The sequence below is a fragment of the Diabrotica undecimpunctata genome, chromosome 8 (genome assembly GCF_040954645.1).
Source record: "Diabrotica undecimpunctata isolate CICGRU chromosome 8, icDiaUnde3, whole genome shotgun sequence".
Classification (NCBI taxonomy): Eukaryota; Metazoa; Arthropoda; class Insecta; order Coleoptera; family Chrysomelidae; genus Diabrotica; species Diabrotica undecimpunctata.
This window is the reverse complement of record NC_092810.1, coordinates 132,244,999-132,265,511: the sequence shown is the minus strand read 5'-3', so window position 1 is coordinate 132,265,511 and position 20,513 is coordinate 132,244,999. Positions and strand designations below refer to the sequence as shown.

The window sequence follows — 20,513 nt, the reverse complement described above, 5'->3', positions numbered from 1 at the left end:
GTATGTGATTTATTGTAGCGTAATAAAATATACTTTTTATTAGAATCTTTCTTGTAATAGGCATTCCTACCTCAGCTGGTCTGTGAATTCTTTTGACAAGATCATTTTCTTGTCCTGCAGACAACAGCGGTGATCTTTAAAGCTTTTTTACGAGACTTTGTGTTCTCTAACGAAGACCTAGGGTTGAGCGAAGAATTGTTACGCTTGACAGCACCTTTGATGATCATTCCGTTTGCTATGGCTTGCAGCGCCAAGCGTGGATCTTCTGACCGCTCGTTTTCTTGACATTCTGCAAAAGTGTTTAATATTTAGTTTTGTTATTGTAGTTTAAAATCTATAACGATTATTATTACGTAACCAGTATCTACAATTATGTCGATTTACGTTACCATTAATTAAAAAAATGGCCTCATCGCATAACATATTATTATTTAAAAAATTTGGATTGCTTTGATTGTATTATTTTTTCATAATTATGTCTGCAAACTTTCCACGTCCATATAAATCATCGCTGACTCTAATTGAAAAAAAAAAAGATACATTTTAAATATCTTTTTTGAAAACGAGTTTTGGAGTGGAAATCGAAACGTCAAAAGTTATTTAAAAATGTAATTTTCATTACAATCAATTATTGTGCCTTAACACCATATAGAAACATAATAATTAAATGATTCTTTATTGTCCTCCTAAACTGACCTAAACACACATACTTTGCTTACTTGTAATGCACATTTCTTGTACTTTTCCACAAGCTTCCTTGTCATACACTCCTGGCATCATAATTTTGCTCCATTATTATCTATACGTATGTATACAGTCTGCAGTCATTAAGTGAAAGCCCAATCTTGTTCTAATGTAACTTTCCCAACCTTATTTTCCTGTTTGATTGTTATTGTGGCCGTGTGATAAATTGTTTAAAAATCTTTTATTAGTTTTGTATTTATTTCAGTTTTTCTTCTATTATTTGTCATAGATTAGTCAGTATACCCAAGTTAAGAATATAGGTCAAAGGTAGCTTTCATTTTATGCACATGCTATTTCTCTCTTGCTGAGATATGATTGAAATATTATTACCAGTTGTACGTGAAGCTTGTTACATGTTTTAATAGTTTCTCAAATATATTTTCTGATCTTCAGGACTCTTCTGTTCATATGTTTTTTGTGCTTTTCTATGTCAACTGTGTTTTCTGCTCCTTGAATAAATTTTAACTTAACTTTTCCACCTCTTAAGTGACATTATGGCTAAAATATCGTCTGGTGTTGTCATGCGGATATTTTTTAGATGTCTCCAGCTTTTGGTACTTCATTCTCTAGTTTTTCATTCACATGTAGCACATAATTAATTAGAATTAAAGATGATTAATACTGAAAGAATGAAAATAATCTAATTAAATATTTTGATTTAAATTTTATAATTCTAATGAGATTAAAACGAATTTAAATAAACGACAGATTTGATATTTATTTTTTTAATTTATATTATTTTTTTTTATAAATTTCATTTTTTTTTCTTACATTAATTACAATGCCCAAACTCTCACATAATCAACTTTAAGGTGCGAGTCATCTGAATTCAAATTCCAAGTTGGTTTCCATTGTTGATTAGCCTGCCAGAACCTTGTCATACCTTCACGGTAAGGTTGAGTACTAGTCCAAGGTTTTTTACCGGATTTATTATCTACATCATCAGGGAAATAGGCCCCTCCAACGGCCAAATTAATCAGTATATGAAACTCGGCATCAAATGGAGCCATCTTACTTCCACGTGCCCATGGGTTTGGCAATCCAGATGGTTGAAGATCACCGTATTGCCAGAAGCCTCCAGCTGGGGGTGTAACTGTTCCAACCTCTTGATCATCGACTGAAAATTTGATATGTTCAGGCGTCCATTCCAATTGATATCTGTGATAAGCGTTATCCCATCCGCCGTTCCATGAGGTCTTTTCCCAGTGAGTTTTCATGAATTTGTTGTTTTGTGGATTAGGTCCCCAATGTAGAGTACTAGCTTCTAATGGAGTTCCAACGTTTTGTCCACTGCGTGAATAATACTGTCGATTTCCTCTACTTTCCATCATGTCGATTTCTCCAGATGTTGGCCAACTTCCATAAACCCATTTACTTGGTAACAACCAAATTGCTAAAATATATGATTAAGGTTATCTTTAAAAATATTAATATCCTATATATATATATATATATATATATATATATATATATATATATATATATATATATATATATATATATATATATATTGAATTTGAAATTTCCGCGGGAGCTATATGTGGTTTCAGTTGTTTTCCGGGTTTGACTCCGCGTTAAATATTTTTGGTTTTTAGAAAAACCATTGTTTTGACGACGTTTCGGCAAGGTCACACTTGCCATTGTCAAGTCAGATTCTGCTTCGTCTTGATGTTACAGGCGAACTGATTTCTCGGTCGCTGCACGCTGAGTTTAAATATCTTGTTGCGCTTCTTGTCATTGGTCCTGTGCGCAGAGTGGGCGTGGTCTTCTTCGCTATTTTAATTTTTACGTTTTTCTGCAGAATTGTTTTCCACGTATTTGGGAGTCTTTGGGCATCATCTCTGGTGTTTAAATTTTTCGGATGTTTTTCGATCTCTATGGCTTCTCTGATTACACGTTTGGCCTTATTTTCGATGTTGGCTAGCATTGTTGTTCCATTTAAGTCTATTTTATGTCCTGTGTTTATGACATGTTGTGCTAGGGATGAAGTTTTTTCTTTTCTTTCGATGGCGTTTCGATGTTCTTCGCGTCTAACCTGTATCCTTCGATTTGTTTGTCCGATGTACGATTTATCGCAGTCTTCACACGGGATCCTGTATACGCCTTGATTTTCTAATGCAACTTTTGTTTTTGCTGATGGTAATATGGTTGCTATTTTTCTGTCGGTGTTAAAAATAGTTTCTATTTTGTTTTTTCTTAGAACTCTGCTGATTTTGTCTGTCGTACCCTTTATATAGGGCAGGATAGTTTTACCGACTGGTTTTTCTTCTTTTTCTGGATCTTTGCTGTTGTTTCGGGATTTATGTGCTTTTTCAATCATGAACATGGAGAAACCATTTTTTCTTAGACTTGTTTTGACTTTGTGCATTTCTTCATTCTTATGGTCCTCATCTGCCAGTTTCTCAGATCTTGTTATTAAGGTTTTTATTACCGAATTTAATTGTGCAGGATGATGGTGTGAGTCTGCGTGTAAGTACCTGTCAGTATGGGTTGGTTTTCGGTATACTGTATGTCCTATGCTTCCATCTTCTTTCTTAATAACTAACACATCTAGGAATGGAAGTTGTTGGTTATTCTCCCGTTCCATGGTAAACTGTATTTTTGGATGGATATTGTTAATGTGTTGTAGAAATTTATTAAGTTTCTCTTCTCCGTGCGTCCAGATAATAAATGTGTCGTCAACATACCTAAGCCACAGTTTGGGTTTATGCTCTGCTGTTTCTATTGCTTTTGATTCCATATCTTGCATAAAAAGGTTGGCTATTACGGGGGACAGTGGTGAACCCATCGGTGCTCCTTCGACTTGTTTGTACCTCTGGTCCTTGTAGATGAAGTAGGTGTTGTTTAAGCAATGCCTCGTTAAGTTTAGTGTATCCTGTGGTATTGGATATTTTCTATGTATAATTTCTAATGTTTCTTCTACTGGGACATTGGTGAATAATGAGATTACATCAAAGCTCACTAATAAGTGTTCAGGTTCCAGAATAACGTCCTTGATACGGTCGATAAAGTGGCTTGCGTTCTTGACGTAAGAATCCGCTTCCTCCGCATATGGTTGTAGCTGGTCAGCCAGAAATTTTGCCAGTGATTGTAACGGTGATCCAATAGAGCTGACTATTGGTCGTAATGGTAGCTCTGCCTTATGTACTTTAGGTAAACCGTACAGTTTTGGACATCTTGACGACTTTTCTCGTGGAATAAGCTGGAACTGTTGTTCTTTCTTGATGTTTGACGCTTGTATTTTGGCTTTCGTTGTTTTCTCCAGATACGTTGTTGGGTCTGTTGCGATTTTTTGATATGCACTATCGTTTAGAATGTTTTTTATTTTTGTGTCGTAGTCTTCAATGTTCATTATGACAGTAGCGTTACCCTTGTCAGCTGGAAGAACGATAATGTCTTTGTTTTGTTGTATATTCTTCAAGGCTTTCTTTTCTTCGTAAGTTAGATTCTTTTTCGGAGGCTTGGCTGTTTCGCTACAGGCGAACTGATTTCTCGGTCGCTGCACGCTGAGTTTAAATATCTTGTTGCGCTTCTTGTCATTGGTCCTGTGCGCAGAGTGGGCGTGGTCTTCTTCGCTATTTTAATTTTTACGTTTTTCTGCAGAATTGTTTTCCACGTATTTGGGAGTCTTTGGGCATCTTTGGGAGTCTTTGGGCATTTGGGCATTTGTAACATCAAGACGAAGCAGAATCTGACTTGACAATGGCAAGTGTGACCTTGCCGAAACGTCGTCAAAACAATGGTTTTTCTAAAAACCAAAAATATTTAACGCGGAGTCAAACCCGGAAAACAACTGAAACCACATATAGCTCCCGCGGAAATTTCAAATTCAATATAATCAACCTCTACGGGGAGGAAATTCTACGAGACCTTAGACGATATGAAAAACTACGGTCAAAGCGAGGTAAGTTACTTTGTAACCTAACCTTTTTAGAACGCTGCCGCGATGAAGCCATAATACCCACTTGTATGAAGTTAAGTTTCCACAAAAACAACCATAAAACTAAGAATATTTTAAAAAGGGCAAGTCTAGCACTTACTAGAGAAGCAATTCAAGATTCCAGACGAGACATCGATAAAGTAAATTCAGAGTTGCTAAAGCTATATCTCACACTAAGTAACAAAGTACATCCGATTATGTGGAACATCTTCGACAAACTCACAAACTTTCGATCGGAGACAGATGCTGATCTCACCAAGAAAAAACAAATCAAAAAGTTTGAGAAATTGATACTACAACAACGACCAAAGAATAAGGAACTACCAACAACAGAATCCAATAATTTAGTCTACAATTTCTCAAATCTTACTTTGGATGAAGCTACAAATAGTGTCCTTTCCAAAGGGTTTAATTTTGCTATTGCACCGACACGTATTCCCATCGAAAACATCATTAGCGAAGTGGAAACGACTATCACTAAATTACCATCAGAAACAGCCGAGATTATTAGACAAGACGTATCACAAATATTAAGAACAGCCAAGCCTCCGAAAAAGAATCTAACTTACGAAGAAAAGAAAGCCTTGAAGAATATACAACAAAACAAAGACATTATCGTTCTTCCAGCTGACAAGGGTAACGCTACTGTCATAATGAACATTGAAGACTACGACACAAAAATAAAAAACATTCTAAACGATAGTGCATATCAAAAAATCGCAACAGACCCAACAACGTATCTGGAGAAAACAACGAAAGCCAAAATACAAGCGTCAAACATCAAGAAAGAACAACAGTTCCAGCTTATTCCACGAGAAAAGTCGTCAAGATGTCCAAAACTGTACGGTTTACCTAAAGTACATAAGGCAGAGCTACCATTACGACCAATAGTCAGCTCTATTGGATCACCGTTACAATCACTGGCAAAATTTCTGGCTGACCAGCTACAACCATATGCGGAGGAAGCGGATTCTTACGTCAAGAACGCAAGCCACTTTATCGACCGTATCAAGGACGTTATTCTGGAACCTGAACACTTATTAGTGAGCTTTGATGTAATCTCATTATTCACCAATGTCCCAGTAGAAGAAACATTAGAAATTATACATAGAAAATATCCAATACCACAGGATACACTAAACTTAACGAGGCATTGCTTAAACAACACCTACTTCATCTACAAGGACCAGAGGTACAAACAAGTCGAAGGAGCACCGATGGGTTCACCACTGTCCCCCGTAATAGCCAACCTTTTTATGCAAGATATGGAATCAAAAGCAATAGAAACAGCAGAGCATAAACCCAAACTGTGGCTTAGGTATGTTGACGACACATTTATTATCTGGACGCACGGAGAAGAGAAACTTAATAAATTTCTACAACACATTAACAATATCCATCCAAAAATACAGTTTACCATGGAACGGGAGAATAACCAACAACTTCCATTCCTAGATGTGTTAGTTATTAAGAAAGAAGATGGAAGCATAGGACATACAGTATACCGAAAACCAACCCATACTGACAGGTACTTACACGCAGACTCACACCATCATCCTGCACAATTAAATTCGGTAATAAAAACCTTAATAACAAGATCTGAGAAACTGGCAGATGAGGACCATAAGAATGAAGAAATGCACAAAGTCAAAACAAGTCTAAGAAAAAATGGTTTCTCCATGTTCATGATTGAAAAAGCACATAAATCCCGAAACAACAGCAAAGATCCAGAAAAAGAAGAAAAACCAGTCGGTAAAACTATCCTGCCCTATATAAAGGGTACGACAGACAAAATCAGCAGAGTTCTAAGAAAAAACAAATAGAAACTATTTTTAACACCGACAGAAAAATAGCAACCATATTACCATCAGCAAAAACAAAAGTTGCATTAGAAAATCAAGGCGTATACAGGATCCCGTGTGAAGACTGCGATAAATCGTACATCGGACAAACAAATCGAAGGATACAGGTTAGACGCGAAGAACATCGAAACGCCATCGAAAGAAAAGAAAAAACTTCATCCCTAGCACAACATGTCATAAACACAGGACATAAAATAGACTTAAATGGAACAACAATGCTAGCCAACATCGAAAATAAGGCCAAACGTGTAATCAGAGAAGCCATAGAGATCGAAAAACATCCGAAAAATTTAAACACCAGAGATGATGCCCAAAGACTCCCAAATACGTGGAAAACAATTCTGCAGAAAAACGTAAAAATTAAAATAGCGAAGAAGACCACGCCCACTCTGCGCACAGGACCAATGACAAGAAGCGCAACAAGATATTTAAACTCAGCGTGCAGCGACCGAGAAATCAGTTCGCCTGTAACATCAAGACGAAGCAGAATCTGACTTGACAATGGCAAGTGTGACCTTGCCGAAACGTCGTCAAAACAATGGTTTTTCTAAAAACCAAAAATATTTAACGCGGAGTCAAACCAGAAAACAACTGAAACCATATATATATATATATATATATATATATATATATATATATATATATATATATATATATATATATATATATATATATATATATATATATATATATATATATATATATATATATATATATATATATATATATATATATATATATATATATATATATATATATATATATATATATATATATATATATATATATATATATATATATATATATATATATATATATATATATATATATATATATATATATATATATATATATGGTTTCAGTTGTTTTCCGGTTTGACTCCGCGTTAAATATTTTTGGTTTTTAGAAAAACCATTGTTTTGACGACGTTTCGGCAAGGTCACACTTGCCATTGTCAAGTCAGATTCTGCTTCGTCTTGATGTTACAGGCGAACTGATTTCTCGGTCGCTGCACGCTGAGTTTAAATATCTTGTTGCGCTTCTTGTCATTGGTCCTGTGCGCAGAGTGGGCGTGGTCTTCTTCGCTATTTTAATTTTTACGTTTTTCTGCAGAATTGTTTTCCACGTATTTGGGAGTCTTTGGGCATCATCTCTGGTGTTTAAATTTTTCGGATGTTTTTCGATCTATATATATATATATATATATATATATATATATATATATATATATATATATATATATATATATATATATATATATATATATATATATATATCTACGGCATTAAGTGAACTCCGCCCATGTTAAAATTCAGGTTCAATTGAGCTCCGTGGTCAAGTGGATACCGATATACGGAGCTCACTTGACAATTCCGTAATATTGGTTCAGTCGATTCATCAACATGTAGAGTTTAATAATTTATAAAAATTTTTTGGAGCCCGTAAATACCCCTGTATCATAAATGTATATCGCTTAGTTCACGTGTATATATTATAGGGGTCGTTCAGATCTTCTTCATTGTATATTTGAACCATACGTTTATCGGTTTAATTAAGCTCTGAGAGTTTGGCAACTGTGCGATTATACCGTATGTTTTCAACATATACCCTGAACGGTTTATATGGGCTCCTTATTTTTATCTACTGTTTGTAGACAGTGGAATGTCATACGCATTACACTGTGTAACAGAGGATATTATATTACCTGGTATAACTAAGTACTAAAATGTAACTGGTTCTTTAGAAAACAGGTATGTAGATACAAAAGGATTTGGGCTTATTATTGAATGGAATGTTCGCTTGCATCGAAAATTTTATTTTTTCTGTATTTTTAAAGATGTTGTTTTTTTATTTAATATAATTTTATTAGTTCAATTAGTTCAAGAAATTTCGTAATATATTTTGTTTACGTGAGTATGTCTTTGTACATTTTATGTAAGCATCTGAATAATAAAAACTACTTTTATTTTATCCAATCTTCTGCGATATATTGTATAAAGCTTTTTTAATATTTTAGTTCTGGTCTTATTTGTGTACTACATATGATATCTTGATAGAAGGTTATCTCAAAATAAATATGGTTAAGTGCTACAATAGATATTTTTGTGTTAAAATTAATAGAAAGAATGGTTAATTTGTCTAACAAGGTATATTCGGCAGCAGAAGCATATAGTACAAGCGTCTATGTTTTAAGGGCGGAAGGACGTGCGCCTCATTTTTAGCTGACAAGCTTGCGAAGAATATTATTTCTGGTCCTTAATTTACCTTTTAGTTTTAAACAATAATCTGTGACTGACCCGGTGTAATACAAACTATTTTCAAGGAATTTATAGGAAGTCTACAGTTCAATGATTTTATGACAAGATTGGATGTTCAGTTTTGTGAAAACGTCTTTGTCGAGGAAATTGAAGGAGCACCCACGAGTTTTTCAGGGGTTTTGAAAAAATATAATAGAAGTCCTAGTATCTACCGGTATGGATCGTTTGTTTGTGTAAATGTTATACAGTGTAGGTGCCTTTATGCTACCCCAAGCGAGACCGTTCTTCATCTGCTATTCTTAACATTGAGTGATACAAAAAATATTCTCTTGTGTAGGCATACGCAAATAATATAAGTGAGTTTGTTATCTAAGGGGATATCGTATAGTTTTTCGAGAAATATTTTGTAATTTAAGGTGTCGTAAGCGGCATTTGGATTGAAAAATACCACCCCTGATACCCGATATTTTTCGTACCCGTCTTTGATGTGTTGGGTAAGATTTAGCATTTGTAATGTACCTGATCTTCCCTATCTATAGCCACTTTTGTCTTTTAATTTGAGCTTTTCTTCAAATATCGGTGAAATCATATTAACGATCTTGTGCAAAAGTATTTTAAATAGCTGACAAAATAAAGATATTGGCCGATAGTTTTTGTGGTCGTTGGAGTTTTTGCCAGGTTTAAGCAAGGTAACAACTTTGGCTTGTCTCTAGATTTTGGGTGTTTCCATAATTTGAATACAGTTGTTCATCATCCGGATAAGCCATTGTGGTGTTTTTGGTCCAGATTTCGTAATAAGCTTTGTGCTCAGATCCTCAATGTCGGTAGTTGTATTATTTTTCATTAAATATGTAGATGGTGGATCCAAGCTCAACATCGTTGAAAGTTTCTCTGAAAGCTGACTGGTTTTGTCCTTTCTTACTTTGAGTTATTCTTTGCTTTTTTTCCGACAGAGATAGCATGTCTATATCTATAATGTGGTTTTCAGCGATAAGCTTTATTCCAAATACCCTACGTTAGGCCCTATATGTGTTTCCTGCACTAGAAATAAGTCAGATTCGTGTTTAGCGCATATGTCTGATCAGTTTAAGTAAAGTAAAATTTCTTGATCTCTAGATATACCCTTAACAGTTATAAACATTATGTTATTAGAATAGTTGGTCCTAAAAAGGACCAATTTGACAAAATCATATTAAAGGGGTGACTGAAGAATTAGCCGATTAATTATTTAATCATTACCCTGGGTATACCCGATTGTGGTGGTTTTCTTAGTACTTAAATTTTCGTAAAGGCTCGTTCTTTGAACCCCATAAGTAATGCCTAATATTTTACTTTTTATTGAAAATTTAAATTTTACATGCCGTGTATTACTTTTTGACGATATTTCGAATCAGATTTGTATAGTAATAATTTAAGGTATTAAAGAGCCTGTTTGTGGAAAATAAATAAGTTTGTGATATCGTTCTCAACTCATATATAGATAATAAAAAAATAAAAACAGTTAAAATAGGTGTAAAAAATTTCAACTTCATACATCGGCGCCATTGTTCAGGTGATGGGTTTATCACAGATATCAAAGGTTACATTTTAATTCAAGGTTCTATTTGCGTATTTTCAATATTAAAAGAGTAGGAAAAGACACGTTTATGCTTTTTTTTTAAATCTATTCTATTTTCTTTCTAGAGTTCCGTCTTTTTTGAACGACCTGTGGTCTTTTTTCAATTGGACACTTGTCCAAGGCTATGACAAATACTTTGTCCTCTGCTATTCTAAATTAATATGACTGATTCATTATTTTCTCTAAACATTCTGTCCTCTGCTATTCTACATTAATATGACTGATTCATTTTCTCTTTCTTGCAGCTATTTTAATGTTTATCCTGTGTATCTTTTTCTACTTCTTCTTCTTCTTCTTCTTCTTTTTATATAGCCATGACTCTGTCTGTTTTTCAATGTGCCTCCAGTAAGTTGCCGTTCCATGGTTTTCGTGGTCTTCCTACTGATCGTCTTCCTATTGGGTAACCGTCTCTTGCCGTGTCTACTACTCTATTTGTTGTCATTTGGCTTATATGATCGTTCCATTCTACTCCTCTATTTCTTAACCAGTTCTTGATGTTCTTCACCTTGCATCTACATCGTATATCTGTACTTCTAGCTCTGTCCCATAATGTCTTACCATCAATTTTTCTAAGTGTTTATATCTCTGTTGTTTCTAACATCCTTTTTGTCCTGTTTATGTCAGGTCTTGTTTCTGCTGCGTTTGTCATTATTGTAAATTTTGTAAATTCTGCCTTTGGTTTCTTTCCCGATATTTTTATTTCTTCATATTGTTTCATTTAGGCAGCCTGCGGCTCTGTTTGCTCTATTCAGTGGATCTTCCACTTAAGTTTCGAGCTTTCCGTAGCTAGATAATGTGATACCTAGATATTTAAACTTCATCACTTGTTCTATTATCTGACCTTCCAGCTCCAATTAACATATTAGTAAACTTGCTGTTGTAACCATGCATTTTGTCTCTTTTGAGGAAATTAACATGTTAAATTTTCTGACGGTTATATGAAATTGGTGTAGCATACGTTGTAAATCATCTTTACTTTGAAAGAATAGTACTGCGTCGTCTGCATAGCAGATTATTTTAATTTGTTTTTCTCCTATTTGGTATCCTCTTTTATTTCTTACGTTTTATTATTTCATCCATAATCCGGTTGAACAATAGAGGACTCAGGAAATCTCCCTGTCTTATCCCATTACCAGCTTCAATAGGGTCGGTTAGTTCTTCTTCTACTTTTACTTTTATTGTGTTGTTTTGGTATATTTTATATTTTCGATTGTTTTGATTATTCAATGAAATTGACATTAATTTGATAGTTTCCATTTTATTAGTACTGATGGTATATAACTAGCATCTGTTGGTACTATATATCAATTTGAACATGTGGAAGTAAGAGCACTCTCTTGTTAGTAATTTCAGTGTAAATTATGACGAAACCAGAAATAACCCATAATATTATCCCACACCTCAAAGGTCTGCCTCGCTGTATCTGGGAGACGCAATAATTCGCTTTTGATAGATATAAACAAAAACCCACTAAGACGAACACAACATAAATCAAAAAAATCCGTCAACCTGTCAATAGGGACATACAATATTAGATCGATGTCTACGGATGAATAAGTACATGAACTGAAAGAAGAATTAACAACCATAAAATGAGATATCATAGGCCTATCAGAAACTCGACGAAAAGAAGAAACCCGAATACAGCCTATGTCATACTTAAAATAAGAAGAACATTAATTAAAATTATCTAGGTATATGCCCCCACGACAGCTTATGATGACGGAAGATATCGAACTATTTTATGAAGATATATTAAAGACTATGGAAGAACATAAAAATCGTCTTATACTAGTAATTGGAGATTTCAATGCCAAACTGGGTAGAAAACTAAACAATGAAGAAACTAAAATAGGAGATTTCGGCTATGGTCAGAGAAATGATAGAGGTGCTACTTTGATGAACTACCTAGAAGAAAAGCATCTATACGCAATGAACTCCTTTTACAATAAGAAGCCCCAACGAAAGTGGACATGGGTCAGCCCTAATGGATCCACAAAAAATGAGATCGACTACATACTGTCCACGGAACGATATATCATTAAAGATGTAACAGTTCTTAACAGATTCACAACAGGTAGCGATCACTGGATGGTCAGAGCAAAAATTAGTGTTGACGATAACTATGAAATGAAAAGAAAAATAATTAAAAACTAGGATCTAGTAGATAGAAACAAACTAGGGCAATATAAAGAGATATACAAAGACCTATTAAAAGAACAACTTACTTAAAAATTAGACAGTGATGACAAAGATATAGATGAAATAGACAACATACTTACAGCACCGATGATTACATCAGGAAAAGAAATAGCAAAAAAGGATCTAAAAAAGAACAATTATATATCAACAGAAACAAAGAAGCTTATGGATAAAAGAAGGAAGCTATAGAATATGTAGAAATCAATAAAACAATAAGCAGAATAATAAGAAAAAATAAGAGAAAAGAACAAGAAATAAAAATAGAAAAAGTAATACAAAACAACAAAAATATGAAATGCTTAAGACCGAAATTAGGTAAGTGTGAAATAAACAAAAAAAAAGATGAAAACGGACTAGAAACAAACGTTAAATATGACATTATAAATATTAATCACCATTTCTACTCAGAACTATATAAAACAAAAAAGGAACCACCAGAAACAATTAAAAACCAACTTAAGGCTAAAGTAAAAAATGTCAACTCAGAGCTACAGCCAGAAATAAGCAAATCAGAAATAAAGAAGGCATTGAAAGAAATGAAAAACAACAAATCGCCAGTAAAAGATGGAATAACTGCAGATATGCTGAAATATGGTGGAAAAGTGGTAATTAACAATCTACATTCCGTTTTTAACAAGATATTATAAGAAAAAAGAATCCCAAACAACTGGAAGGAATCCGTAACCATTATCCTACACAAGAAAGGGGATAAAGCAGATATAAAAAACTACCGTCCTATAACACTCCTCAATGTAATGTATAAACTCCTAACAAAAATTTTAACCAATAGATTGACGACAAAATTCGATGGATACCAGTCAAAAGAACAAGCTGGTTTAGGAAGGGATTCAGCACAAGTGACCATTTACTAAGTATGAAAATACTTATAGAACGAGCAAATGAATAATGAAAAATGAATAAGAAAATGAATTGACCACAGATATACGGAACTAATAGCCAATATATATAAGGAAGCCAAAACAACAATTAAAGTATATGAATAAACAAAATCAATACAAATAAATAGAGGCGTGAGACAGGGTGACACAATATCACCGAAACTTTTCAATCAGGCTCTGGAAGATATTTTTAAAAGATCAGAATGGGAAGAAAAAGGTATAAAAATTTATGGACAACGCTTGAACCATCTAATATACGCTGATGACATCGCATTGATAACAGATAAATGAGAATAATTATTTGAAATGATGAAAGAACTGGACGTAGAAGCTGGAAAGATAGGCCTTAATATGAATTACAGCAAGACCAAAATTATAACAAATACAGATGAAAACATCACAATGAGGATCGGACAAGATGAAGTAGAACAAGTTAAGGATTATATATATCTGGGTCAAACTATAAAACGTAACAAAGAAAACCAAACAGCAGAGATAAAAAGACGAGTTAGACTGGCATGGGCGGCATTTGGCAAACTAAGCTACATTCTTAAAAACAAAAGATATCCACAGCATCTTAAGACCAAAGTATACAATCAATGCGTACTCCCTGTTCTAACTTATGGTTCCCAAACGTGGACATTTACAAAAGTAAACATGGACATAACCATAAAAACCCAAATAAATCGTTGATCAATTATTCACTATTAGGCAGTTAATGAGAAATGTTGGGAATACAAAAAAAAAACATTAAACTAGTTATTTATAGATTTTAAACAAACACTGATATAATCATAAGAATAAAACTATGAAATACCATGGCAGAACTAGGCTTACCTAATAAACTAATTTAACAAGGAGTAATCTACAAGTAAAGTATCTTACTGTCGACTTATTTTCAAATGTACTGCAAACGGTTTCGTTAATCTAAGACTGCAAAGAGCTCTAAAAAATGTGAACGAATTATTAACAGCTGTTTTGAAAACTAAATATTATGAGACGAATTGGGGATATTATATTACACAAACTAAACCGCTTGCCTACAAAAAATATTAGGAAAATATGATACGACGGAAAAGACTAATGACTTTACAGTTAATTGCCACATAAGTATCAATGTAACTATAGCTCACAAAATGGGTTCAATTACATTGCAATTTTTAAATTTTTCGTGATAAAATGAAGTGATTCATTGTTGTTTTGAAAAGGTAAGTTGTTTTTTATTTTTGTATTACTATCATCTGATATTGTAATATCAACAACATTTTTCATAATATATTCTGAAATGCGCTTTCTATTACTGATAACGAACAGAAGTTTTTTTAACTTCTCGTTAATATAATTATGTAGGAATTTAGATGTTTATCTTGTTCTTACTATAGTGCTAAAGCACAAATGTAGTTATAGTCTACCGTATTTTTTCATAGTGGTCATAGTTTTTGATTGTAGTATAGCTTATGTGTTTATAATAACTAGCACATAGAAAATAATAAAATTTTGTACCCTGTGCTTTATGTTTATTATCCTTTGTTGTATTGGAACATCTAGAAGTATAGTAATACATTTTAATTGTTGAACAAAAGAGAAAATAAAAACACTTTTTGTGGTGTGCCACTTAACCATACACAAAATCGTACACAAATAGTCAAATGGTAGTAAAAGTTTCCGATATAGGCCGCCAGACGGCAAAGGCATCGCCGCGCTCGATGTCCATACTATGAAATGTTTTTCAGATAGTCTTCGGATCAGATTTTTTCAAAACATTAAATTACATCTTTTTGTCTTTCTTTATTTAGGCTAACCGCTACTGTTTTTTTTCTTCAGCGTTTCTTCTTAAATTACATTAATGTTATATTTACAATTCTTTCTGGAACGAGCTATAATTTTTCTCAAATAACCATTTTGTGTGGTTTAGTCACCTTACGGTTTAGCGTGCTTTGGCTCTTTAAAGTCCCTTTTAATATTAATATCGTTTGAGAAATTTTTCCCAGATGACTAAATAAATTTCTTTAACATACAAGAGAGAGGACGTAGAGTAGGGCATAACGTAACTTAGATGTTGAATGAAAACTGCAAATTGCTGCTTAGATTGACAAATACCACTCCTCATACCTAATATCTTTTGTACCCATCTTTGCTGTGTTGGGCAAGATTTAGTATTGGTGACGTACATGATCTTTCCTGTCTATAGCAACTTTTGTCTTTTAATTTGAGTTTTTCTTCTGTTTTACCTCTTGAGAAGTATTTTGTAAAGCTGACAAAATAAATATATTGACCGATAGCTTTTGTGGTCGTTGGAGTTTTTGCCAGGTTTAAGCAAGGCAACAACTTTGTCTTTGCTTTGTTTATCTGAAGACTTTGGATATCAGTAACTGTTGTATTTTTGGTCCAAATTTTATAATAAGCTTTGTGCTCAGATCTTCAGTCAGTGCCGTACTATTCTTCATTATATACGTAGATAGTGGATCCAAGCTCAACATCGTTAAAAGGTTCCTTCAGCTGACTGGTTTTGTCCTCTCTCATTTTAAGTTTTTCTTTGCTTCTTTGCCGGCAGAGATAGCACTTTTACATTTATTATGTGATTTTCAGCGATCAGCTTAATACCAAATACACTATTTTTTGCCTTCTATGTATTTTCTGCACTAGAAATGCGTCACATTTGTGCTAAGCGCATATGTCTGATAAGGTTAAGTAAAGTAAAGTGTGTTTATCTTTAGATATGCCCTTAATATTTATAGACATTATTAGAATAATTTATCCTAAAAAGGACCGATTTGACACAAATCATATTGACCGGGTGATTCTGATTAGCCGATTAATTAATTATTCATTACCCAGGGTACAACTGATTACGGTGGTCTTATTTGTACTCAAATTTTCGTAAAGGCTTTTCTTTTGAACCCCATAAGAAATGGCTAATTAACTTTTCATTAAAAATAATTTTACACACTGTTACTTTTCGACGATATTTCGAATCAGATTTGTATAGTAATAAGTATAGTTAATATGAAGTCTCTTTGTGAAAAGTAAATGAGTTTGTAATATCGGTCACAACTCATATATGAATGATAAGGACATAAACGGTTAAAATAAGTGCACAGAATTTTAACTAAATATATCGGCGCCATTGTTTAGGAGATGGATTTATCCCAGAGATTAAAGGTTAAATGTATATTCCAGGTTCTATCTACGTATTTTCATTACTAAAAAAGTATATTTAAAATAAAGGCCTTAAGATATATTTAGATTCTATGGAAATTAGAATCTATGGAAATTAGCAAATTAAAAAATACAGACATAATTATTCTGAATGACAAAATTGAGACAAACAGTTGCCTCAAGTATTGTTTATATTGTAAAGGTTATCGTCATAGTATAGTCAGAACGCAACAAGGTTCTATTGGCTTTTCTGCTTTTTGTCTCCTCATTCCTATTGAAAACTTAGCCACGTAAATAACGTTTTAAAAATATGTATCAATATTTCTTTAGTGTCTTTCCTAAGATAACTTTTTTTAAGCCTACTTCGTTTGACTACATGTAATGGATTTGATAGTTCCCAACAGATAAGTATTGATTGTAGGTTGGATAGCAGTTGGTTGTACAGGCATGTGTTGATAAATATGATGGGTCGGTAGGTAGTTCCATTATTCCTAAATCTGACCATATGTTACCTCCCCTGTTGATTCGTGGACGTCCTAAGGGCATTTTTTCTCTCGGGGCATTCTCCCAGTTTAACTTGGAAATGCAGTTATTAGAAAGCCTTTGGATGTAGCCAGCGTAACTTTGGCGTTGAGATTTAGTCTCTTGTATGACGTTGCTATCTTTATATATCTGTTAGACCTTGGCATTAGTTCCGGTTCGGTATTGGTTAGTATTCGGACCTTTGTAAGTTGGAAAATAATTCTGATGGCTTTTCTAGTAATCCTGATCTAATTAATACCTAAGTTTTACTTACATTGTTTTGTCAGCGTTCTCGTCACATTTAAGTCAATAGGGATTTTAGGATTTTAGGGATTTGTATTAGACTTCTGGATTTAAAAGTGTTATGTGGGTTATATTTACATCAGTTAGCTACCTGAATATTCCATTTTATTTCTTATGTGACAGCGTTATCTACGATACCTAAAACGCTGCAATCTTTCAAAATTATATGGGTTTATTGTTACGTTATGCCCTACCCTACGTTCTCTCTCTTGTATGTTAAAGAAATTTATTTAGTTTTCTCATTACTTACTATCAGACCGTTTTTTGCTGCTAATAGCATTATTTTGTAGCAATTTAATATTTAATCTATGAATTAAATCCGGATAGCAAATAGATATTTTTCACTTTCTCGGAGAAATAATATTCTAACATACAAAATCCTATTAAATTGCCAAAACCTTTCTTGCATATTATATTTACTTATGAGGGACAGCAGCAATATCAGTACCATAATAAGGCGTATAGTCCTGGACTGGCTAATCGTTGGATAATTGAAAGCATGAGTGTAGCAGTTATATTGTTTTCGGGACTGCTACCTGGTATCGGGGAGCAGAGATATCAGTACCAAGTTAGTGCATATAGGAATTGTTGCTTGAACTTTATTATTATTAAACAGCACTATATTTCCTAGTAAAATCCTCATGACTTTACAGTAAGACAAATTTTCGAACGTTGGTTATGGAAACATCATGTACATACCACCGGATTCCCTAGATCGACATTCAGCAAAATTCTTTTAATAATGATGCGGGAGTAAAAATATAAATATCTGGGAGCTTACATCAACAAAGAATTAGATTCAGACTAAGAAATCAGGGTACGAATAGAAATGGCAAGGGCAGCGTTCTTAAAATTCAAGCAATTGTTCTGTGACAAAAATCTTAATACTGCGCTGAGACTGAGGTTTGTTGAATGTTACGTCTGGTCTCAACTATTGTACGGAGTAGAAATATGGACGGTAAAAGCGCAAATAGTTAGGAAGCTTCAAGCCTTTGAATTTTAGATATACCGGAGAATGTTGAGAATTCCATGGACTGCCAGGGTCACCAATGAGTAAGTGCTGAGAAGGATGGGTCGAGACAAAAAATTGTTGAGAACAATAAAAGTACGCAGGACTGCATACCTGGAACACATACTAAGGAATATAAAGTCTTCTGCAGACCATCATGCAGGGTAGAGTCGATGGCAAAAAGGAAATAGGTAGAAAGAGGAAGTCATGGCTGCGAAATATTCGTGACTGGACAAAGATGACTGTAGACGAATTATTCCACGTTGCAAAAGACAGAGATACTTTTAGAAATGTGGTCGCCAACCTCCGTTAATGGGGACGGCATAGGAAGAAAAATAATGATACGCTAAACAAAAAAAAAACAGAGATGAAGATAGGCGCCAAGAAACTCTGTGTTATAAACCAGTTGAATAAAATACAGATTCTCGATTCAAATATTCAAAAATTTAATGAAGAGCTTACCAAAATAGAAATAACGTCTATTTAAAATGCAATTCATTAATGGCTCAAGGTACAAAGCAGTCCTAGCATCTGCTAATGATATTAATCTTATAAGAAACTCTCTCCGCAAACGACATCTTCAACAAAGTGAAGAGAGCACGAAAAATGGTTTACTTAAAATCAACAAAATAAAAACCAAATACAAGCGAATCAACAGAAGAAAGCAATTCAATACAGAGCATAATTCACTTAAGACCTATTTTAATACATGAATGCGAATCATGGACAATGACTAAAACAAATAAGGAAGAACTCCGAATATTTGAAAGAAAAATAATAAGAAAACTTTTTTAGCCTCATTATCATATTGCTACAAATCCGTATAGAATAAGAACACATACTAAATAAAGAAAGCTCTTATAAATATATTGTTTAGGAAAATAAATCGCTTAAGGTAGATCGGACACATGCATAGACGCCAAGATGTCAAACTTGGTTAAAAAACGTAAACTAATTTTTGAAACCAAATTCAGTATTTTGCTTTAATCTGTGCCTTCTAAGAATTGCAAGGAAAAACAGACGTTGATAAAACTGTTATTAGAGACATGGGGAATCTAAAAATTGCATTCCACAACATATCTCCTCAACTAAGCAAAAATCCTTAACGAATTGGTTTCTAGTACTCGTACAGAGTATATCGGAATAAAAGGAAAAAGACAGTTAAGCAAGAAGAAAAGTGCAAGCATTTACGTTTTAAGGGTGAAAGGATGTGCGCCCCATTTTTAGCTGACAAGCTTGCGGAGCATACTATTTCTGGTCCTTAGTTTGCCTTTTAGTTTTAAACAAGATTCTGTGATTGACAACGTGCGATATAAACTATCTACAAGGTATTTATAGGAAATTCAGAGTTCAAGGATTTCATCACACTATTGGATGTTCAGTTTTGTGAAAGCGCCTGTGTTGGGAAAATTGAAGGAGCGTTCCTAAGATTTTCGGGGTTTGGCTTAAAATTAAATCGTAGTTCATTTTTATTATATTTAAGGCATCTATTAGATTTTTCTCCACTCCAGCAACAAAAGTTTTTGGTTGTGCAATGTATGGTCTACATGAAAATCCTAGTATCTACTGGTATCTGTTGATCATTTGTGTAAATGTAATACAGTGTAGGTGCCATAACGCTACGCCAAGCGAGACCGTTTGTCTGCGTTCTCCATATTACCATTGAATGATACGAAAAATCTTCTGTTCTGTAGATATACGCGGATAAAACGATGTTTACAGTTTGTCATACAGTATTTGGAGAAATGTCCTCTAATTTAATGTGTCGTAGGCGGCATTTAGATTGACAAATACCACCCCTGATACCTGATATCTTTCGTACCCGTTGTTGCTTTTTGCAACAACGGGTACGTTATTACGTACGTTATAAGTATTACGAATAAAAATAAATAAGTAAAATAAAAATAAATAAATAAAATACTCGTATGCCTGATAACGAAAGATACAAAATTTACAAGCGACAAAGTATTTTTTAAAACAACCGAACATATTATATG

At 33.7% G+C, this 20,513-nt stretch overlaps 1 protein-coding gene across 1 annotated transcript in view; it reads right to left on the bottom strand.

Annotated features, from left to right (window-relative positions):
• Positions 1 to 1,442: 1,442 nt before the first annotated feature.
• The window catches only part of LOC140448030 (beta-1,3-glucan-binding protein-like), a 38,802-nt gene continuing 19,731 nt past the window's right edge, over positions 1,443 to 20,513 (bottom strand). Inside the window, exon 4 of the mRNA XM_072541073.1 lies at positions 1,443 to 2,137. Coding sequence (XP_072397174.1) covers positions 1,521 to 2,137 — 617 coding nt within the window. The 3' untranslated portion in view covers positions 1,443 to 1,520. The remainder of the gene's footprint in view (positions 2,138 to 20,513) is intronic.